The sequence below is a fragment of the Chaetodon trifascialis genome, chromosome 20 (genome assembly GCF_039877785.1).
Source record: "Chaetodon trifascialis isolate fChaTrf1 chromosome 20, fChaTrf1.hap1, whole genome shotgun sequence".
Lineage (NCBI taxonomy): Eukaryota > Metazoa > Chordata > Actinopteri > Chaetodontiformes > Chaetodontidae > Chaetodon > Chaetodon trifascialis.
In genome coordinates, this window is record NC_092075.1 from 12,747,021 (window position 1) to 12,770,066 (window position 23,046).

The 23,046-nt window shown below is 42.2% G+C and overlaps 2 protein-coding genes across 4 annotated transcripts; both read right to left on the reverse strand.

Annotated features, from left to right (window-relative positions):
- Positions 1-403: 403 nt before the first annotated feature.
- LOC139348334 (calcium/calmodulin-dependent protein kinase kinase 2) lies at positions 404-18,974 on the reverse strand. 3 transcript variants are annotated; one of them, XM_070988315.1, is made up of 18 exons: positions 18,656-18,974; positions 13,243-13,546; positions 12,668-13,009; positions 11,310-11,357; positions 10,312-10,365; positions 8,942-8,993; positions 8,677-8,810; positions 7,881-7,917; positions 7,638-7,659; positions 7,441-7,529; positions 6,120-6,319; positions 5,948-6,001; positions 5,767-5,840; positions 5,553-5,640; positions 5,052-5,183; positions 4,329-4,432; positions 4,129-4,182; positions 404-3,251 (listed from the first exon to the last, which is right to left on the reverse strand). In XM_070988315.1, exons 2-18 carry the CDS (start codon positions 13,471-13,473, stop codon positions 3,179-3,181), a joined length of 1,788 nt encoding a protein of 595 aa, XP_070844416.1. In that variant the 5' UTR covers positions 13,474-13,546; positions 18,656-18,974; the 3' UTR covers positions 404-3,178. The 3 variants fall into 3 exon arrangements, with proteins under 3 accessions (XP_070844416.1, XP_070844417.1, XP_070844418.1); XM_070988316.1 differs by having other exon boundaries at positions 18,662-18,764; XM_070988317.1 differs by lacking the exon at positions 4,129-4,182.
- A 94-nt stretch (positions 18,975-19,068) lies between these two features.
- Positions 19,069-22,351, reverse strand: snrpd3l (small nuclear ribonucleoprotein D3 polypeptide, like). Its single transcript, XM_070989145.1, has 4 exons — positions 22,229-22,351; positions 21,375-21,519; positions 20,557-20,749; positions 19,069-19,784 (listed from the first exon to the last, which is right to left on the reverse strand). Exons 2-4 carry the CDS (start codon positions 21,498-21,500, stop codon positions 19,720-19,722), a joined length of 384 nt encoding a protein of 127 aa, XP_070845246.1. The 5' UTR covers positions 21,501-21,519; positions 22,229-22,351; the 3' UTR covers positions 19,069-19,719.
- Positions 22,352-23,046: the final 695 nt, after the last annotated feature.

Genomic DNA, 23,046 nt, shown 5'->3' on the forward strand with positions numbered 1-23,046 from the left:
ACTTCCAAGAAAAAGAAACCTGTATTTAAGAGACCACATCAGCAGTCCTACTTAAAATACGGGTTTATCGCTTCAGATGATTCTCACGCACCAAGCCCCGTCTGTGTAATATGTGGCGACAGGCTCGCAAATGAGCCAATGAAGCCTTCTCGTTGAAGAGAAACAAGCGCAGGGCTCCTGCTAATTACGGCAGCTACATTCAGAGTAATGGTGAGATGTATTTTTAATAATTTGTTTTTATTCGTTTCTATGCAAATTATTGCTTTACGTGAAACCGGTCCGTGGCGCATAAAGGGTTGGGGACCGCTGCTTTCGAGTACCAGAAATGTTATGGTGCACAGCACACACTAGTGGTCTATTTGTGGAACTGAAGCTTAAAAACAATCAGACCAAAAACATTACAGAAAGGCAATATTATTTAATTCAAATGATGAACAAGGTACAGTATGTATAGAATAATTAATTCAAAGGTCCTAATTTGTTGTCAAGGACCACTCATGCTATGACAAAACAGTGGTATGTGTTCAGTATGTTGGCATGCATTTAGGGGAAAGAGCCACCAAAGCTCTTACTGAAATAAATTCATACTAATGAATACAAAAATCATGTGAACAATAAAGGTTAATCACTTTGCCTTTTAACAGGAATGCACAAAGGCTGCATTGAAACAAACTACAGGTTTAAATATTGTATGTATAAAATATTTATCTTACAGCTTTACTGTGGCTTGCACTGTCACCCTGCATTCAGACCCGAAGCGTCCTTCAGTTCATCCTTGTTGGTCATGGAGGGCAAAATATTCACACCAACGGGGAAGTAACGGTCTTGTTTTACTCAAGGTAAAAACTTTATCTTAGATAACAATAGTCTATATCAACTTAAGAGTACAACAGAACTTAAAATCTCATAAGTGTGTGGAAAGCATGGCTAAATGAGGTGGCATTTCACAGAATCACACAACTGAGACATTTCTGCACTTCACTTTCTGACTGAATTGTGGCCGTTAAAAGATCATTGGCTATCATTGTCGAGTTTTCCAAGAAAAAAAAAAAAAATCCTTCAAAAGTTCAGTACAGTTCAATAATGTTATGACAATCTGAAGCCTGTTCTGGATAAAACATCGGGTAAGCAAAAATAAATTAGAATCAGTCAACCACATCCAGCCAATGAGCACTGTACGTGACACCGTGCCAGGGCGTACCACTGCAACAGACAGACAGACAGACAGACAGACAGACAGACAGACAGACAGACAGACAGACAGACAGACAGACAGACAGACAGACAGACAGACAGAGACACATCATATGCATAGTACTAGTCTTAAAAAACAAACAGTTCAGAGTGACATGCAAGTATTCCCTTTCTCATACTTTCAACACGTAAGTGCTGAAGTAATTAGTGTGTGGAAGCATTAAATGTTATAATCAATATTGTGTCAATATTTAATGTTAGAGACACATTAAGTGGCTTTGTCTATACTTACACTGACATGAGAAAACAAATGAGAAGTGAATAAAAGGAACAAAAGAGGGAAAAACACTAATTTACTGCTTTGGGATCCTCTAAACTGAAACACACCAATAGATAAAAAAAAGTTATTTATAATTAATTTGAAATAGTTGCAAAGTGTCCGACCAATGACGTTTTTTAAAGTTAACTCCTGTACAGATATGTCATGCATAGATTTGTACAAAAAGTCTGCAGGTGCACGATGCTTCCAACTCAAGACTTACTTCAGAAGCCAGCTCGAAAAGCTCAACAAAGAAATACTTTAAAGGTTTGTTTTCTTTAAGTTACCGTTCTATACTTTACAAAATTAGACACAATTGGAGTTTTTGGTGTCCTGAAAGTGTGCGGTAAAAAGACACCTGTAATTCTTACAATATAAAACAGAACGAGCGAGAACATTCACGATTAGAGCTCGAGGTTTGACAGTCATCGTTTTCTGTTCTCAGTCTACAGACATTCCTCCACTTTGAGAGGTGAAACAAACACGACGCAGTTGAAATGTGAAACTCAGAATCACGACACGACCCGGAGAGAACTGATGAGCAGTTTAAAGAATTAAAAAACCAAAACGTCTACGCTAACCATTGCAGTAAATGGCTGCAGAATCATTCTGCGCCGACACATTCGGTTTTTCTCATGTGCATTTGGTAGATCAGTGCCTTCACTACTCAACTGTTGGAGTTCTATGACTTTAAAAATATATAGCAAACACCTAAAAATCATATCATTGTTCACTTAAAAAAGATTTACTAGAAGAAGCACTAGCTTTGCAAAGAAGAGAATCCCATTTTTTTACTATGCTATCTTGTATGCAGCAACGATGATCAGATTTTTCACAAAGTACTATGTTTTTAAAGCTTTCTATTGATTGTAGTAAGTGGGAGCCTTAATAAAGAGCCAGTGATGAGACTAAAAAGAAACTGAGCTGAACAAGTAAGTCTATGAGCGTGCAAATGTTTAGAAGTAGCTTATATAGTGTTTGCATTGGGAAAGTAAACACATGCATTCAATGAAGTAAACATTTTTTCACTCCCCTTTTTCATTTTGGGAAAACTGTACAGATTTTTCACTCCAAAATATGTTACAAAACTGGGCACTGCTACTCTGAAGCAAGCAGAGCGAACCAGACAATCATTGTCAAGAAACCTGCTTTACTAAAGAGAACGTCGAGGTGACGACGAAGACGAACCATCCCTCCCCGCAAACCGTCGCCTGTTCCCACGCCCTGTGTACCTGAAAGAATTGTCAAGTAAAGACGAGGAGAAACACAAATGGCTAAACTACAATAAAACACGAAACTGTACAGTTGAAGCCTGAGACAAAGCATGCTAGGACTATAAATGCATGCAGGAGAGGAGGAGGAGAGTGGGTTGGACTGTAACGGCTGAAGTCAGGTTCAAGGTTCAGGAGAATCCTCTCCTGGAAGAGACAGTCTCCAATCCCACATCCCCCACACTGAGGACAGAATGGAATAAAAGCTTTAGAAATGCTGTCAAAGTGACTCAGATCCTTAATTTCTCCCTTCTCTCAGTGTCTGCTGCACTTGTCCACGTCTCAGGAAATGTACAAAGGTATAGGCTGCCCAGTATAAAACTGTGAGTAAAGGGGTGTCATGCTGTGTGGTTGCAGGCGGGCAGATGCCAGCGTGCATAATAAGCCCTCTGCATCAGGAAAGAGCCTCATCCTCTCCCACGTAGGGCAGGTCCATACTCCTCATGCCATCACCACTCTCCTGTTTCCTAAGTGACACACCAGAGACACAGAATTACTAATAGCAGCGCAGTCGATCGCTAAACAGAGACAGGAATAAGCTACTGTTAAGCTATGCATGTTTAAAGAACTGAAACCAACCAGCAGCAAGCATTAAGGAAATCTTGTAAGCTGTTGGGAAAGTCTGTATACACTTTTGTCGAGGAAAGACAAACAGTCCTCTGGAGAAGTGCGGACAGTGCTTCATGCAAAGGAATGAGGAACAGCTTATCAAGATAGATGGATGCTCTGCACTCGCAATGAACGCAGTGTAGAAAAAAACGGTATTTTGACTGCATCAGAGAGGCATAGATTCAACTGCATTTTGTTTATTTGTAAGTGTGGCGCTATTGGTATTTGGCTGCGTTACACATTAACACTTAATAATATAATGGCAATCAAACTGCAGCCTCAAGTCTTTCTGCCAAGTTGTATCAACACCTCTCTGATGCAGTGGCAATAAAACTGGATTGCAAAAGACTGTGCATAATATTTTGCCCACCTCCATGATATTGAACACTATTCCACAGATCAGGCATTTAATCACTGTCTATTGTCATGGCCCTGTCATACAAGAGGTAACTTCAGTTGCTATAGTATGTTATATAGTCAAAGCGGATTTACTGCAATACACATCGCATGCTTTACCACAAGCATCCTTAGCCATACAGTAAATCATCTTAGCAGGTATTATGGACTCTAGAGCACAACATTCCTAATAAAGGCTTGTCCAAACAACCCTAAAATAGCACAGGCAAGTTTACACACTTAATGCACAGCTGCTTATACCATGCAGGGGTCTGAAAGTACACTCTCTACCACTTAAAGAGTACTACAGCAGACAAGAGTTGTCCTAAAGTTATTTACCTTCTTCGGCCACTATGAATGCAGCAGTATCTCACCTTGCCTGCTCTGCCTTTCCTGCAGGGCAGGAGAAGGGAGGAGACAAATAACAACAGGAGACTCGACAGACTTCTTCGCACACATTAGCTGGCTGCACTAAGAGGACGGAGCAGCTCTGAGACTGAGAGTTTAGCATCTGCAGCGCGTCTATAAACAATCCTTACGTGAGCGTTTGCCCTGGAGCACACAAGCTGCTGCGGTCCTCTTTACGGGCCCAGTCAAAGGGATTCCCAAAGGAGCGCTTTCTCAGCATGGTTCTCACCAGGATCTGAAAAGGAATAATAGAATATTACAGTAATAAACACATCCAAACACTAACCTCAGACATGTAAACAATAAATGCTCACTTTACTCTAAACAACGCTCTGTGGTAAAACAGAGGCGGGGTTATGGTAACATTAACAATTCGGTCTGAGGTCTGATGGATTTTACATTTCAGCTTTGTTCAGTAGTTCAGTGCTGAAAGACTTCCAGCACTTTCATCCCACACTTTCATATCTTTTGCAGCATTTGACAGTAACTATTGTAATTTATATCAAGAAACTGAAATGACTTAATGAGTCACACATCTGAGACAATCAAGTAGGTGGTAGTGGTGTAGTGACTGTGCTGTGGGGTGGTGCGATGTGACTGAAATATAGTAATATAGTACTTGAAAAATATCCCTTATGCTAATGCAGACATGTAGAAAATTAGTAATTCATTTGCTCCAGACAAAGCATTCATCTGACGTGACAGTTTCATGCCTCAGCCAGGGTAGCTGAGCTGGAAATAAACTGTTCCCATATGAGATATTTGACTGAATGACACCAGAAGCAAAAACAAATTAGATGTGAGCGTGACTGATGTTCAGTAATCTGAGACAAAAATAAAGTGCATAACCTCACCACTGTAGCCAGGCTGGGGATGTGTTTGACAGAGTTCTCCACCTCCTCCTCGGTCACCTCAATCAACATACAGCAGTTGTCATCCTCCAGAGGAAGAGGCTCAGCACCGTGCCGCGTCACCCACGGGTGCAACTGGATGCAAACATGATGACAACAAAGGAAAAATTAGTCTCTGGAGGCACACCAAGACTAATTTTATGGAAATTGTGCAAGGGTAAAGTCAAGTAAAGCCACATCTGATACAGACTTTCATAAATGTCTTATTTAGAATTAAATGAAGAGATAAAAAAACATTGCAAAACAAATTGACCATTAAGCTGGTATCTTAGTGTGACTGAGGCGTCTTCATGGAGAGGACAGATGAAAGAACGAGGTCCTGTAAGATGCACTGGTCTCTTCATTCAGACACATTCACACAGAGGCCTCTTCTCCTTTTGAAGTCCTGTTTCAGATGCTTTACTGCACTCTCTCTCAGCAACTTAACTGAGAGAGAAAGTTTACCTTAATCTGTGGGATTGATATTCTGGTCTCTGGGTTCTTGTCCAGCATTTTCAGCAACAAATCTTTGAGATCGTCTGAGATGTCAGCGCTGTTGAGACAAAACGAATCACCGCTACGGATTTTGTAAAATAACAGACGAAGTATTTCAGTAAATAAATAAGTGCCCACTGAAAGGCATATTTCATATATAACTTTCACAAACAGCCGAACTGACTGTTCAGGCAACTCCACAGGTTGAGTCTTGATCTTCTGATGGAGACTGAGGATGCGCTCATCCATGAAAGGACACTGAATGAAGGAAAGGTCACGGTGTCAATGGAGAAACTCCAAAACAACAAACAAACTTACAGAAATTCAGAGTATTTACTGGATCTGTTTTTGCAGCACACACTCACCACTCCAAAGACGAAGCAATAAAGTGTCACTCCCATTGCCCAAACATCCAAAGCCTAGAATTATGAAAAAAAAAAAAAAACATGATAAAGATTTGATGTTACGAAATCAGTGTATGGTAGTTAAAATCCACTGTTATACACAAGGGGGCAGTAGTTAGCCAATGGCTCTCACCTTTCCAGAGAAGTTCTTTCTTGTCTCAGAGAGCGCTTCTGGGGCCAGGAAAGCAGGTGTTCCCACTGTGCTGGTCAGCAGAGCGTCAGCCCCCTCAAACTGGTTACTGACTCCAAAGTCTGCTATCTTGATGTGTCCATCTTCTCCCACCAACAGGTTCGATGGTTTGACGTCTCTGTGGATGATCCTCTGGTAATGCACTGTGAAAAACGAATAGAGAATGATTTCAAAAAGAAGCTCCCATTTAACGAATTCTGCTCGTGACGGGAGATGATGAATATTCTCTTCCACCTTCTGTGCATTTGAATTTGTCATTGTGGGCAGATAAGTCGTTGGCTTGACGGGATAAAATAAAAATGGCTTGGCCGCATGCGGAGGAATCTCTGGCAGCAGTGCACTTAGACAGGAAGTTGGATTAACATTTCAGCAATTATCAACAGAAAGGATCTGAACAGAAGATGTGTAAATAAGTAAGAACAACATGTGTCATGCTTTCAGCCAAACTACCTGCACTGCGAATATGATTATGTTTACTTATAATGAGAGGTAAAGTCAGGTTCTGATGTAAGCTTTCAGCATCCCTGCATGCAGAGCCCTCCCTCTCCTGCCCACAGCAACAGTCCCCTAGATGACATTTTATGCAAAATTCCTCTTCTCCTGTGCTGAAATGCATTAAGAGCTGATGCGAGATGACGTGAAATGAGCCTTGTGGGTGTGCTGGAGTCAAGAACAGCACAGGCGGCGGACTTTGTGCAAACGGCACGGAAGGATTGTCGGACGAGGGCAGATCTAGACACAAAAGAACGTTATCGTGATACCACGATTGTAGAATTCTAATTGGACATTCACAACTTTCTATACAATAGGCCTTTATCTTTGCAGGGGACACAGAAGATTGTTACAGGCAAGTACAGCTAGTATAGGATATTATGCAGCATTAAGCTAATTTTTTCCAAAAAAAAACCCTTTCATTTTGAGGAGGTTATTATCTGCATTAGTACACATTAGCATCTGCCTCATCTATTTTTTTTTCTTTTTCTTTTACAGTTGAATTGAAAAGTACAAGCGCAATAAACTTTCAGAATCTAGGTCGGACAAAATTAAAAAGAGTATTGTGTTTACTCAAATTAATTTTAAGATGCAGTCTGAGCAGACCCTAAATTAAACTGCAACTGAATCAACACTGAATCAGCTTTAAATCACAGCGCGTGATAAATCATCTGAGCGAGATGAACACACAGCTCTAATCAGCCCATTCTTAACGCTCTACCGTGCAGTCACAGGCTGAGTGGAAGAAGAACTGGAGGTTTGACAGACTCACAATACTCGATTCCCCTGAGCAGATCTTGGAAGTAAAAACGTGACTGGTCCTCGCTGAAAGGTTTATCTGCAGGCACCTCCATAACAGCTCTGAAAGAAAGGTGCACACACACACAAACACTCAATTAGCAATCATAACTAATGAGATTGAGCTCATTCCAGTGTCACAGTCATTATCATAAGAGAGGCTCAGCTTACCCTTGCTTGACCAGTTCAAATACTGTGACAGAAAACACAGATGAGGTTAGTGATGAAAGCTTTTCAGTTACCAAGACACAAATTAAAGATTCAAATAACTTTCTTTTGTGTTTGCTTTATCCATGACTGTGTGACGTGTGTGTGTGTGTGTGTGTGTGTGTGTGTGTGTGTGTGTGTGTGTGTGTGTGTGTGTGTGTGCATGTGAGTGTTGTTCTGAGGACTGGCTGTTTGGCCACAACGTACCCATGTACAGATGGTCCTCGCTGGGGTCATCCAAAACCTGGCACCATATCACAGAGAAATGGAAATGAGTCAAAACACACACACACACACACACACACACACACACACACACACACACACACACACACACACACACACACACACACACACACACACAATAGATAATCTTTTGTATGCAGTGAAAAATAAACAGTTTGACTGTGGAGTCTCGAATAATTGCACACAGAGTGTTTTCTGTGATGTTAACATAAATACGTGAGTACAAAGCCATGACAATGTTACACACGCACACACGCACAGTGCTGTTATAATGCAGTTTTGTCGTGGTTGAGGCTCTTTAAAGGCCTGGCAGGTTTCAGTCATTGCTATTCCAAAGCTTTGTTTTGCTTTCCCTTTGCACAGACATGTAAGAACGAGCAAAATGCAGGAGTGCAATTTGAAATAATGGAGGTTGATTTGACGCTTATTTTTCTTTCCTTCCGTGACACTCTGCTGAGGCTTCTTTCCATACTGATCCATTAGTGAGTTGGCAGCAAACGTTTGTTGCTCTTCAGAGAGACGAGGTGCAATCAGAGGTTTCTGAACACTGTTTCTATACTTTATCTAGCTTGAGGCAGCCTAATTGTTCTAATGTGTTCCCATTTGTTTTCACCTTCATCTAATACATGCATTTGCTCTCCCTGAAATGAAAGCCATTATGGGTCGGGAAAACTTTAATTGTTGAAGACATTACAGATATCATGACACACAATTCTGTTTCAAAAATAGCTAAAATGTAAGTTTTAATAGCACTCACCTCCACAAGCTTCACCACATTAGGATGGTCCAGCTTTTTCAAGATAGCAATCTCTTGATAGACCCGCTCCAGGGGTCCTTTGGGTTGAGGGGGACCCTCTGGGGCAGCTTTGGCTCCACGGGGGGGAGGTCTCCCTTGGGTGGGAAAGGGTTACAGGTGAAGGACAGGGTGGGTTTCAGTGTTGGTATACAGTGTTAATGTACCACTGGAGCATTATAAGAGACTCTCCACTGTGTTAACCATCTGCTCCTGGATCCAGACTTACGTGGGAAACCTGCCTGCCTCATCAGCCTCCTCTTTGACAACACCTTCATCGCCTACAGGAGAGAAGAGGAGATGGATTTCGATTGGGGGGGGGGGGGGGGGGCAAGTGGGTGAGAGATCCAGAGGAAAAGATGAGCAGAAAGGTAGACAAAAGGAAGAGTAAGGCACAGCAGACTGAGATGATGCATAACTGACAGTGTGCACCCACTCACACGCCTACAGATGAATGTCCCCGCACCTATAAATGACTCCCCTCACCTCAAGCGTCATTTCTGTATTTGAGATGAGGAAAGCTGACCAGCACAAAAGACTGTGAAAGCTAGACTTCCGAAATAAGGCACTGGCTGTTCTTGCTGGCAACCCTGGTGCAGTATGATTGAAATGCAAGCATGCAACGAATGTACATTGCTTCATCACCCCTTCAAACCTCCATAAAATGTCAACTCTAATAGTGATGCTATAAGAGGCCATGCGTACAATACATATACACACAGTTTAAGTGACTGTAGCTGCTAAACAAAACCATTTTTCTACCATTTTTTCCTTTTAAAACAATTAAACTGAAAAAGTGGCAAAGCAGGGACGAACACAAGATAAAAGATCCTATCAAACATCTAATACAGCACCTTATTTTTAGTCTGCCAGATCATAAAACTTTATTTCATTGATCCGTCTTAAGTTTGGCTGTCTCTGTGCGTGGGTTTATCATTTAAATACCATGGAAAAGTTAATGGTCCCCTGCAAATACCAGTATAGCCCACACTCATGCCATGCAGATGTCAGTCAGAGATCTACCTGACCATTTCTTGAACAATTACCCGAGCTGACAACCACTGAGGCAGTGCTGAACAAAGAGCACAATGTGTGACAGCCACATTGTTCGGTGGATATTTTCCCCTGTTCCGGTGAAATAGATTTTTCTTTAATAGCCTCAACGCCCTCTCAGTTATTATGGTAATGATATAATCACTGACGGCAACATGTGGGCTTTGTCACTTGGGAGGAATATTAAAATAATCCCCACGTCATTGTCAATAACAGGCAGCTTAATGGGAATTGCAGCAATAATCATGAAGAGCAAACAGAAAAGCTCAAGCTGATGTGATATTATTGCAGAGCTCTGGGAGGCACAATGTGGACGTTTCACATGAAATCACACCAGCAAATGTGACGAGGGGGTTTAGTTATTATGAGGCTTGTTTGTGTGTGTGTGTGTGTGTGTGTGTGTGTGTGTGTGTGTGTGTGTGTGTGTGTGTGTGTGTGAGAGAGAGACAAAGTGTTAAGGAATGAGAGAGAAGTGAGAGAAAAACAGTGTTAATATTTGAGGGGAAAAAAAACACATCTGTGTTGGAGCGTACATGAAGAACTCACATAGTATGTGTTGTCATCCTCATTGTAAGCCAGCTTGACAACACCGTAGGAGCCCTGAGATGGAAGTAAGTAAAAGAGAACAGAAGCCAATAAAGTGAGACTGAGCAGCTGTCAATTCTTCACATGTTCAAAAAAAAAACATCACACTCTCTGCACAGCAAACCAAATAAACACAAATACACACAGGGACAAAAACCCACGAGGGAAGTGTGTGGGCTGACAGTGGATGCTGAAAGAGTACCAGCTGCTTCAAAGTGTGAGCAGAGAAATTCAAATCATCTCTCCCCCTCGCTTTCATTTTTGATTTCAGGCTAATTAAGGAAACTGGATCTGGTTTATGCTATCAAGCTCCCCTGCCCACACACATGCAATTCTGGATAAAAAAACTAGGCCCAATTAGCAGCCTGTGTGCACAAATGCATGCCCAAAAAACAAAACAAACAGAGAGAGAGAGAGAGAGAGAGAGAGAGAGAGAGAGAGAGAGAGAGAGAGAGGGTGAGGGGAGGGACAGGATGAGTTCCTGCTGTGGGAGCCGACTGGAGAAGCAGCGCAGAGCTCATCCTACAGTCCCACAGATGATCTGGTAACAGGAGCCTCCCTGACAACCCTGAAAGGCTCTAATTGTCTAGCATGAACACGCAGCAAATACACATTATCATGTCTACCTACATGTAAAGATCCACACAAGCGAGTTCTGTCTCGTGAAATCTGAAAGTCCACACATGCACTCCCACGCGCGCCTGTATCCACTAAACCTTGCACGACCCTTAGAGAGCGCTATTTATACCAGCCTCTCATCCATCTTCCAACTCTCCCATGGCCTGGTAGTTTACACAGAGTTTAGGAAATGAGGACAGCCGGGAGAGAGGGATATCAGACACTGTTACTGCATGTCCTTGATGATGTGAGCTACTTGACAGACATGCAGTAGGCGGAAGAGAGAAGAAAATGGAAGAGTCAGTGAAAGGGAGCAATCAGTGAGTTGTCTCTGATGGTACCTTTCCAATCTCGTCTTTCAGCTTGTACTGGTTGAGTTGAACGCAGTCCTTGAAGAGAGGGAGGCGAGAGAAAAGAGAGGGGGAGAAAATGGGTTCTTTTCAAATGAAATCACATCAGATATTTCGGCTGTTCGATAACCCAGATACATCACAAGCATTTTGACAAAATCGGCTTTTCCTAAGAACGTCGTGTCTTGTCCTGTGCATTAAATTTCCCTTCAATGAATTTTTCTTCTTCACATTTCCATTTTCAAGAGTAAGTAAGAATAAGTTCAGTGTTTTGCACATCAGTGTTCCCGAGGGTGCCCGCCGTCTTCCAACGCCAGACACATTTTCTGTGCTTGTCAGCATGTCAGTATGACTCCGCAATCACTGTCCCAGTTCTATCTGTCGTGTTCTGAGATTCATTCGAAGCAAAACCTCTGCAAATCTGGATGAATCCAGGTTTGCAGTTAATCAGAAAACAACTCATCAGGGGTAAACATTGATAAATCCCAAATAAAAACTGGCACTTTACCTCAATTTTGACACTAATCCTATCGACTAATCTTCCAGGGTGACTGAGATTTAAGAGGTAGGATGTGATGCCCAGCTGTAACACTTTTGTAGTATATTTTGCGGCCTTTAGAGGTGTATTCTACCCTCATCTGTACAGTGGAAAGCAGCGCAGTGATAGTAACACTGCTGAGGACAAACTGACAATTCATGCAAACAACCAGGGATGCACTGACTAGCCATATCTCCATTAAAAACACGACAATGTAATTTATCTGCTTATGTATTTCTAAATCAGATTATAACAAGTGCCAAGAAAGATAGATTATGTGTATATAAGGAAGTCTCCACCATGAGACAATATTTCAAGTAAATATTTAGCTTTTTGTGTATTTTTTTTATCAGGTTCTAAATATATAGGATAACCTCTGCAGCCTATTGCCCTAAGAGAAACCCTACCTACAGTACATGACATTTACAGGTTTCTGCATCTATGTGTAACACGGATTACAACTATTATCTACATCTACTGAGACTGTGAAACCTTACCTTCGCGTCCACAAAGCTCAGTCTTTACCAGTGTGCTGCTGCTTTTAAGACAAATGCACATGCAGTTCTGCTTACTTTCAGACAAGTACGATGGTGATATTTTGACAGCTAACAGATGTTCAAGAGGAGAACCTCTGTACGAGCCTGGCTCGGTGTGAACATTAGTTTGTATATTCATGTGTAAGGCTTTATGCAATGCACAGTCCTTAGGAGAATACACTGGTCAGATGGTGCACAGACCATAAATTATATAATCGCAATCATTATTAAATCTGCAACACTGGAACTGTGTTAGCCTCAAGGCTTGCCCATACCTGGAGGTCTGTGATGGAAACACTGTGGGACTCCACAGTGGGCCGGCGGGGCAAGCGTGGAGAGGAGTGGGGTGATGTGATGGGAGAATAGGGCAGTGACGGGTAAATATAGCGCCCGTTGAGTCCCGGCGAGCTACAGGGCGAGGCTGTCGTCTGTGAGCGCTCCTGCAGAGATAGTTTCCTGTCCGACAGGTTTAACCTTCCCCTTTGCTCTTGGCTTTCAGGAAGCAGAGCCTCTGGCCGCCCAACTGTGTGGGACAGCAGGTCGCAGGAAGGAGTCTGGAAAGGTGTCGCCGCAGAGGAAGCTGGCTCAGGTGTCTCAGAGCTGTCCATTTCTTCTACCTGAGATGTGATACATTTAAATCATATTCACTGTTGTATGTTCACATGCGTAAGGTTGTCTATGTACGGGTATCATATGATCAATATGTAGTATTTGTCTGTTTCTATCAATTCTATATGAGACTACGGAAAAATTTAAACATGGAAAATACAAAATTCAAGTGACAGCATTTACTTCTGACATCGGTCCGTCTCTGGTCCATCCAGTGTTACCTGGGTGTGCTCCATCTTACCTCCTCCTCCCCGGCCTCTCCAGGCGGCCTGCTGGGTTCATACTCAGTGACCACGATGAGGGACTCCATGGGGTCTGGGGAGGGAGTCTCACAGTGGGTGTTCAGAGGTGGCGCGGGACAGCTGCACAGCAGATCCGGCAGGGGTTGCGAGGGCTGTGTTGGGGGAGCATGACTGCCACAAGAGGCCGGCGGCTCAGCAGAGGGCCAGGGGGTTACATGACAAGGAAACATGGTGCCTCTTCACAAAGACTGACAACCACTGCTCCATCAGATGGGAACCTCGGGGGGGGGGGGGGGGGTGTGCCTAAGACACAAGAGCAAATTGCAGAATAAGAAAATACCTGTGGAGAACAATTGCAACATCTTTGAAACATCTACTGCTCTGATAGCATTTGGAACCATTAAGGGGTATAAAATACTGGGACAATCTGAAAAATCCAGTCCTTCCATTTAACACAACGTTCTCGTCCAGCTCAGCTCTGCCTTGCTCTCCCAAACAAATTCTGCCACTCTTACTATCTTTCACTGAACATGTTGCATCTGTCACTTCGCACAATTTAACAGACAGATCAGGTCTTATCTGACTGAGCCTGCCACTCATCTCTTTCCACAGGCATCGGTCATCTCAAACCTTGACCAATGTGAACGCTCTTCTCGCAGGGCTGCCAGCACACAGTAAAACCTCAGCACATGGTCCAAAACCTGCCAGCCTTTTTGGTCTTCAGTCAGTGAAAAAAAACACCTGGTTATTCCATTTTTCATTAGGCTCTCCACTAGCTTCAAGACACTACCTGCACTGACCTCATGTCACTAACGACCGCCTATATCGTGGCCACTAGCACATCAGCCACCTGCTGAACTGCCTAATTCAAGTTAATGAGCCTCCTTGTTAACCACAATCTGCCAACGAAGGATGACTCGTCCTACAAACACTGCGAGGCAGGAAATCCTGCCTCTTCCTGTGTGGTCCCTCTGCAGTGGAGCTAGTTATCTGTACAATTATCTTCTTTATCTTGATGGGAGTTACAAGGTAACAAATCTACACATGCTGAATATAGCATTTGCAAACATCAACAAATATCAGTTAGGGACATACAAGCGAGAAGCCTGCACAGGTCTGTTTTCTTAATCCTGCTCCTGTTGGATTTTTGACCATTACCGCCTGCTCCCGGAATGTATGTGATTCAGACCACCCACAGGAAAATTTAAACTGCCCGCCCCCATGAGATTTGCATAGGGTCCCACAGGACCCACATGATCCCCATGCCAGTGCAGTTCTCTACCTGTAGGTGAAAACAAACCAAAATGACATTCTCCTCCTCTGCATTTTAGCAGAACACTTTGATTTGATTTTTGTGGATCATTTGGCTCAATGATCGTTCTGTTCGGTGATTATGAGCCACAACCATGGCAACGCCAATGAGCCTGCTTCTGGTACAGTCCAGTTCACAGTCATGTAAGAGGCAGTTATTTCAAGACAGTGTGATCACTGACTCACACATAAAGGATCTAATTTCTACAATTTTCGTCTTGTGAAAATTACCCGGTTTGTTTTTGCCCACCTGCTTCCACCCGCACCAATGTTTAAACCGGCCACTACTGCGAGATTTGCATCGGGCCCCACAGGATCCCAATCCCAGTGCAGCCCTCTCATATAAGCACTGTTTTTAAAAAGCTGCAGCTTCCTGTTTACACCTGCTCAATGGACAGAGTATATGATTCTTCTGTGGCATGTGTAAGCGTTGCATAGTTCATAATCACCTGGAGATAAGGCTACTCCCTTAGTTTTGGATTAATACTCCTGCTTTATGACTAGCATCATAGGTGGGAGCCAAAGACCACATCTAACCAACAACAACAACAACAAACTGCTTTAGTATTCATGTTTTAGTCAACATACAAAACAACTTTACGACCAAAATTGGACTGTGGCCAAACAGGATCTGACTTGAAATGTATATGTACAACTACTGGTTCATTACCTTTGCACACACTGGAGCACACTGTTTGAGTAGCCAGCAGGAGCCAAGTTGTGGGTGTAATTAAAGGGTGTGGGGAAAAACAATCAGAGATGCCATTCGTCAGCTCGATACAGCACTTTCCATATGAAACATCCGCAGACTTTTTCCACACGTTCTGTTAAGTGATAATTAATGCATGCAAACACGTCTTGTATCAAACTTCAGCTCTAAGTGCACAGATTTGATGTGTCTATGAAAGCAATGGCTCAGTCTGCTTTTGATGTCAGTTATACAACATGTTTAATTATCATCTGTAAGCGTAAAACCAAAAGCTTTTATGCATAATTTCAAGAGGGCCATTTCCATCTCCAGGTTCATTCATCTTATTATCTGCCCATTATCTTTGAGAGGAATGGAAAGACAGGGGAAGGAGCACACAAAAAGAGAGAAAGGACAGAGACAGAGAGAGATCTTTGATTTCAGTCATGGCTCCGACTGCATTGTGGCACTGTCTGTGTGTGGGAGCTGAGTAAATCTCACAAACACGGGAAAACAAGAGGAAGCCTTCAGAAAAACAAGACAGTGGGTGCTCCAGCCAAGTTCAAAATGAAGACCACGTGTGGGAGGAGACACCCACTCCAGGTGGCCTCTCTACCTCCACTGCCAGCCTATATATAGTAACGTAAACTCACAAAAAAAGAAACAATCACCACACATTTACACAGAGACTACAGAATATAGCTGTTTCATGGGCAGGGACGTCACTTCCTGGTCTGGTCTCTTTAGCCCCTTTCACACGTATCGTAAAACTTCCATTACAGAAAGTACTCCCTTGTCAATTATGATGGGATTTTCCGACAACACCCAGCATCAAATGCAAAGGCTGTGCACTTACCAGTGTTGCTCATCTCTTGTAGAGATAATCTCCTCCCCAATGTCTCTCTGACATATCTGGCCTGTATGACTCTAACTCTTCCTGACATTGCTTGGAAGCAGACGCTCTTGTGGTCTTTCCTGTCCAAGTAATGTTTCCCTAATTTCATTCATCTGAAAAAAAGAAGCTCTTGAAATCCAGCCTGACTTTTGTCAGCCACCAAAGGAACACAATGTACCCTGAGTGGACTCAGTGGAGTGCAGAGAAATACAGAGACGTGACCCTGGATGAAACTCATAACGTACCTGCTTTTTATATCCAGAGAAAAGAGGCAACTTACCAAGTTTGACCTACTTTGATCTCAGATAAATGGAAAGGTGCACATTAAGGCCTGTTCCCACTCACAGGAGGAGGTTTTTGTGCAGTTTCTACATTGGTGATGGTAAAAAAAAGTATTTTCGTGATACTACCACTTACAGCAAATCTCGCTCTCTGCCCAGCAGGGTTTGGAAATTTGCCCTGAACATCAGTCAAACAGCAGTTAATTTTGCCCTTGGTGGTTTGGTGAGAGCAATCATTCAGTCCAGCAGGATTTGCAGCAGAATGAGAAATCAACAAAATACCCTTGAATACCAGCAGAGTTGGTTTCTGTTGCTATTTCGGAGTCAACAGCCACTATTTGGGAGGTGATTTTAGGAAACTACCAACTACTGTTAGTCTAGCACTCATTACAGTCCTTTATCTTGGAGCCAAGGAAGCCCCTTTGACATAGCTTTGACACAACTAACTCACAAAAAGTCTGCTTTAGTTACGTTATCCACCTCTCACCCCAAATTAAGGGGGACACAAGCTGTGAAATGTCAAATCCCTCTTTGCTCGACATCCTTACTAACTAGGCTAAGCCGCACACTAGCACTGAAGATGAAATACCTCCAGATCACGGCGGGCTGAAGCAGCGTGGGCTCCAGTGTCTCTACAGTTCCAAGACAAAGATATTTTATATCGTGGATAACTGAACTATCGGCTAAAGGCCTAAACTTCCCTGATCCCTGGTGATCACCGCAGCTACGCGAAGAACAAGCAGTTAGATTTGAGCCTTGTGAAACACCAACAGATGTTGCCCAGCTCCAGATGCCATACTGGCCTCTTATCATAACAAAAGTCACATGACCTGACCTTCACTATCCGTGCAGGCGGGGAGGGGGAGAGAGGACTTATCAGAGCTCGCAGGGGGGCCCACAGACATGGTCCCACACAGACATGCAAGTACGACACAGGGCCATCTGGAGCAGAGGAGGATCCCCAGTATTCATTAAAAGATCAACAGGGCAACCCTATCAGTGATCTGCGGAGCCGTGAAAGAGATAAGCTGCTGTAAATGGAGGGATGAGCGTCGTCAGCCAACTTCATTGTAACGCTGTCACACAATCACAGCTGAATATTTCTGAATATATGAAATATTTAATTGGCCAGAAACTCTGTGGAGTTGTTCACCCACTATCAACCCTACACCAACCACAAATACACAGTTAATGCAAACTGAAGATCTCAATAATTTGTCAAAAAATAATGGGAATGTGCATCACAATATCCCAGAAGCTGAAGTGATGTCTTCGAACTGATTATTTTGTGGGACTAACAATCAAAAGCACAAATTATTCAAGAGCAAAAGTGAACAGGATCTGTCAAATGTGTGGCTTTTTGTGCTTGACTGGGGCAATTACTCCATTATCAAAGTATTTCAGTCGATTAACGACTCGATTATGTCTAAAATTTGACATTTGTATTGTGACAAAGTAATGTTAGTAAGTAAGGAACCATAAAAAACAAGGACTTAAAAATATAATATGGTCCATTTCATGTACGTGATCAAGTCCGTCAACATAAGATAAACCACATTACTTTGTCCTTCTAATGTCAGCGTTCATGTTAATCACTTGGCACTTTAACAGGAGTCTTAAAACGTTCAAAAAGCCCCAAAATATTGAAAAAAGAAATACAAGACAGGAAATACATTCGAGTACCCTAAAGGGCGATACCGGGTCCTATCTTCTATATATATATATATAAAAAAACAAGTTAATACAACTTCTTAAACAGCTCCACAACGTTACATAATGGCATGAAAAACAAAACAGTTTCCATTACAATCCACACTAAAGGATAACGCAATTAAACACCTTCCACCATGACTCCTAATTAACGCCCCATCGTTTCCAGCGTTAACTCACACACAAATTACCGTCGACTCTGCGTCTTTGCACAACATTTAATAGCTGACTTATCCTCATAATTGTCACGCTGTCTTGTAAGCATTTCAACGAGTGAGCGCCTTTTATTATCAACGAGTGTGACCGTCGCCTAAGCTAATAACTTAGCTGTAAGCGTCAAAGCCAAACAGCTCAGCTAACGTTAGCAGCTGCTTCATCTGTCAAAGATACAGATGTTGTTGGGCAGGAGTCAAGGATGCTAGTGCGGCTGAGTAACGTCCATAGCACGCACGATGACAACGCTACAGAAGACAACAAAAACAAATATTACTTGTAAAAGAAAAACTAAACAAAACCCAAAACCTTACCTTAACGTGTTACTTGGGCCCACAACTGAGAATTGTGAGGTTCCTTCTCCTTCAGCAGCAGTGTAAGAAGTGTCTGTGCCGCGACAGCTAGCTAGCTGTTTGAGAGACGGGGGGAATGGAGCAGACTGATAGCCGATGTTGTGATGGACCAATCCAGCTGAGCGCACAGATCCCGTGCTTCACATGGAGGAAGTGCTGGCTATTAAACGTTAATACTTTGCTTCACAAATACCTAACATTGGTGAAGGGGGCGTACACCATACCGTGTGCTCTCCTTTTCGTTTAACCCACGACCTCAAAGCGAAACACTTTATGATTCTTTGGTATTTCTGCTACAAGCAACTTGTAGCCGCTTAGCTCCCCCCTGTGGCGTATTGGAGAGTTGCACTCTAGAATTAAAGCCGCCTCGCAGAGCAGTTTTTACACTTTTATTTTCTTTACTTAGGGGGTCGTTTGTTAAAAACAGAATACCAAACTTTGAAAATATTACTACTGTAGACACATATCCTATCAAAATGCTAGGGACCTTGTATTCTCTTAAACTACTCCTTACAGTCGTTTTTCAAGCTCAAACTGAAGCTTGTCTGTTCAGCATGCGGTCATTTACTATTTCTCATATGCTCAGAGTCACACAGAAAGACAAACTTGCATTGTTTATAATTTCTCTAGCAAACAAGACCAAAGTCTGAAATGTTATCTGGAGCAATGTTCAGACATAAGTCAAATTTGAGTCAAAATCCAATTGTGGCTGAAAGGATGCTGAGGACGACAGTTTTCAAATGAAGAGCAGCCAGTTGGAAACCACAGAAATCTGGTGTTCAGTAAGGGGAAGTGGAAAAAAAAACAAAAAAAACGGTGGTTACCAAGAATATCTTAGTTGAGTTCATCAAAGGACAGGACACATCAAATTGAAATAGGTTTATTTTCATAAAAAATGAAATCAATAGCAATACGCTGCAACATGTAGGATTGCAAACAATACCCAAGATATCCAATCCAAAGAAGACAAAATTAAAAAAAACAGAAGACTATACAATGCAACAATCTGAACGCAGCTGGAGCAGTTATCGCCTCTTCTGGAAGATGTTGCCTCTTCCCATTCCACCACGGCCCCGACCCCTTGCAGCCACTGCAGAGAAAAACACACAACATATTTTAGAACAATCACGGATATTACACCAAAATTTCAGGTCATTGCAATCCCTTGGTTCACTAATTTTGAGATACTCGGGATAGGAAATGTCACATAGATGACCAAGAAAACCCCTTGTGAAACTAACAAGTTTTCGCCTGACGAGTTTAATTTTACACCCATGTTAACCATGGGACATAATATTGAGAACATCTTAAATAGGGATGCACCGATGCACTTTTTTCAGTTCCAATCTGATATCTGAATTTGGAAATTTCCGCCAACATCAGGTACCGACCTGATACCAGCGTTAAATTAATAAGCTGTATCTCTGACTGATCATTCTTTTATGTGTAGGGCAATATCAAGCTTGACTTAAATGCTGCTTTCCTAATTTTGTAAAACCATTGTGGGGTGCTGTACAATTGTCGCTTGTGATGTTTAAGCTCCTTGTTGAATATTACTGAGTTGTTAATGAAGTTTATAAAAGGAAATAAAAAGAAATGGGTACGAACAGGTACAAACTTCAATTCAATGATCATATTACTGTTCTTGATTTTAAACTGGAATTGAAATTACACACACAAATCGCATCTTAAAAGCAGAATTGAATGAATTAGTCTCTGACACAAAGCCAGAATAGGATTTTATTTAATACAGGGCTGCTGAAGGCATTTCTCTCCTGATAATCTGTAGTTCTGATGAGGAAAAAAAGAAAAGGCTAGATGAAATGTCTGTGTAGATACTGATCCTGAAACATGCCACTCACCTTGTGCTTTGAGAATAGCTGCCTTGCCCCTTCCTGCACCAGATCCCTGGTTCTTGTTCTTCATACTCTTTAACATCGGAGCATTCTTTAACATGTCAGGTAGGATCAGGAAGCGGATCTTGCTGCCACGGATGTAGACTTGCTCCAGCTGTGCCACCCGGCCATCACGGTAAGTCACTGTTATATTAGACATCTGTAGGGACAGAAATAAAATGTGTAATTTTAGCTGCATGACAAAGTTTAAACCACATGGCTGAAAGACAAGATTTTTAGTGTCATAGTTAATGTAACATGAAATTGTACACGGTGGACTACTATGGACTTAAACTAGCACAAACAATGCAATGCAAGCATTCACACACTGCAGCAATAGGTCTGTACAAGCAGTGGTTCACAACTCTCGTCTTTCAACACTACAACTCTGCTAATAAGGGACTGACTCACAACTTGGATTCCACATTATTCAAGTAACTAGCTAGCAGGAGTAGGAACCACAGTGGGGCACCACCAGATGGAGGAGCCTGCAGGATTTGGATGAACTACAAGTCAGGAAACATTGTCTATTGTCTCTACTTGTAAGGTTAGTCACAAATTCTCACATATTAAGGCAGCAGCTTTAAACTGATTCATGGGAATGTGCAGATGAGGAAAACACATAAACCCATAATAACTAGAAGCATTTCAGTATAAAAGCATGCATGCACACAACACAGCCAATACAGTGGAGGGGTAATTTATTTGGCTCCATTAGACAAAAAAGGATCACAGGGGGTTTCATTTATGATATTATTCATCCTCTTTATCATTAAAGGACCAACCTGGCAGTTCATGTTGTCCTCAGCCTCAATCAGCTTGCCCCTGTACACCTCTCCAGTGTTGGTCTCGCAAGTCACGATATGTCCCTCTGCTTCATGCAGGACTTTGATTGGTACACCGATGGACATTTTTAGTCTTTTCTTCTTCCTGAAAAACAACATGTACGTTACAGTGTGCTGTCCCGTGATAAACGGCTGTCACCAACCTGCTTTTATACCTTTAATTAAAAGACATTTGGAGAAATGGAGTCCTCTAGTTGCAGGGACAAAAATCACATCTCTTGTTTTTGAAACCATATCTTTTGAAAATTATTTAAACTACTGATAATTCACTAATTGGGTCCGCCCAAAGTCTTGAGTTGTGTGAATCTATTATGTGGTGCTAGCTACAACTAAACGCTATCGGCCTAAAACGTAGCAAGAACTGCTGAAATATTACATTGAGCTTGTGCATACCAATGACTGATCATTAGAAGAATACAGTGTGATTATATTCAAACTTAATGAGAGACAAATTTCCCTGTAAAAGCAGAGAAACTTTACCGCTAGCTACTTTAGCTAGCCAGCTTACGTTAGTCCTTCGTGAATTTACATAATGCTACGTTACCTAAAACGACTAAATAGCTTTATAGAATACGTTAAAGTAATTACTGGCACAAACTACTACGAACCAAAGCCCGGTGTGATTTAAATGAATCAAAATTTGACTTATTTATCGAAATAGGAACTTGAGCTCGGCAAACAGACGGAACCATGTTGGTCGACTGAATGAATGAGCTCTTTCGAACACAAACAAACACCATTTGTTGGTCGACTAAGTGATAATGCTATTTTATCCAGTATGTGAAGACAGTTACCTTGATTCTGTGGTGAAAAGTGATTTCTTTGTTGTTTTTCCTTCTTCTTGAGCGACTCTGCAACGTGCGTTTGTCGCTTTCACAAACCTTTTGGAGCCTTTTTCCGCTTACCCACAATGCAACAAAGGCTCGATGAAATGCTTCCCGTGGCATCCCGCGCTGCATTATGGGACTTGTATTTTGGAATCAACATATCCTCTTCGAAAAAATAATCCAGATTTGTTTATGGAGTGATTGTACTGGTTTGTTTAATTTGTGTGAGGTGCTTGTGGAAAGTCTTCCCAGTGTTTTGCCAGAGCTCTGAAACTCTGTTTGACTGACCCATGGTCATTTCTGGCATCTGAATAAAAAGCTGCAAGCTGATGACCAGCACCAGACATGCCTTTGTACATGTTTATTCACAAGAGGAACAAAGTTAAAACTGCAAGAGCTTGTGCAGTGTATGTAAAAATATCTGCGCAAACCAACAACCTCCCCCACACATACAGTAACCACAACAGGCACATAAGGCTTGACTTTGACACTAGACACCAGATGTTAATGTGTGTTGTGGCTCCATGTCACCACTGCATCAGCCTGAGAGAGGATGCAAAGAGAATCAAACATTGCTTCAAAGAAACTGTGCTTTTAAGTTTCTGTTCATTTCCTGGTTCATTCTAAAACGAGAAAAAAAATTGCATGCCATTGCCCATACAGTAGTCTTTGATTGAATGGCATAATATAAAGAGGACAACTGGATTGTTTCCTTACGGACATCACATCATCATGGACCCCACTGGAGCCTTGTGTGTGGCCTTGTGTGTGAACAAAAGACAAAT

What these genes read in the sequence shown, in the direction of transcription:
- LOC139348334 (XM_070988315.1), bottom strand. Translation starts at nt 13,473, where the DNA reads ATGTTTCCTTGTCATGTAACCCCCTGGCCCTCTGCTGAGCCGCCGGCC. An exon ending in CCTGTGGAGTTGCCTGAACA is followed by an intron (nt 5,641 to 5,766) that starts GTCAGTTCGGCT and finishes TTGTCTCAACAG; the next exon opens with CGCTGACATCTCAGACGATC. An exon ending in GCTCCAGGGCAAACGCTCAC is followed by an intron (nt 4,183 to 4,328) that starts GTAAGGATTGTT and finishes CCTGCCCTGCAG; the next exon opens with GAAAGGCAGAGCAGGCAAGG.
- snrpd3l (XM_070989145.1), bottom strand. Translation starts at nt 21,500, where the DNA reads ATGTCCATCGGTGTACCAATCAAAGTCCTGCATGAAGCAGAGGGACAT. An exon ending in AGGACAACATGAACTGCCAG is followed by an intron (nt 20,750 to 21,374) that starts GTTGGTCCTTTA and finishes CTGTCCCTACAG; the next exon opens with ATGTCTAATATAACAGTGAC. An exon ending in AGCTATTCTCAAAGCACAAG is followed by an intron (nt 19,785 to 20,556) that starts GTGAGTGGCATG and finishes TTTTCTCTGCAG; the next exon opens with TGGCTGCAAGGGGTCGGGGC.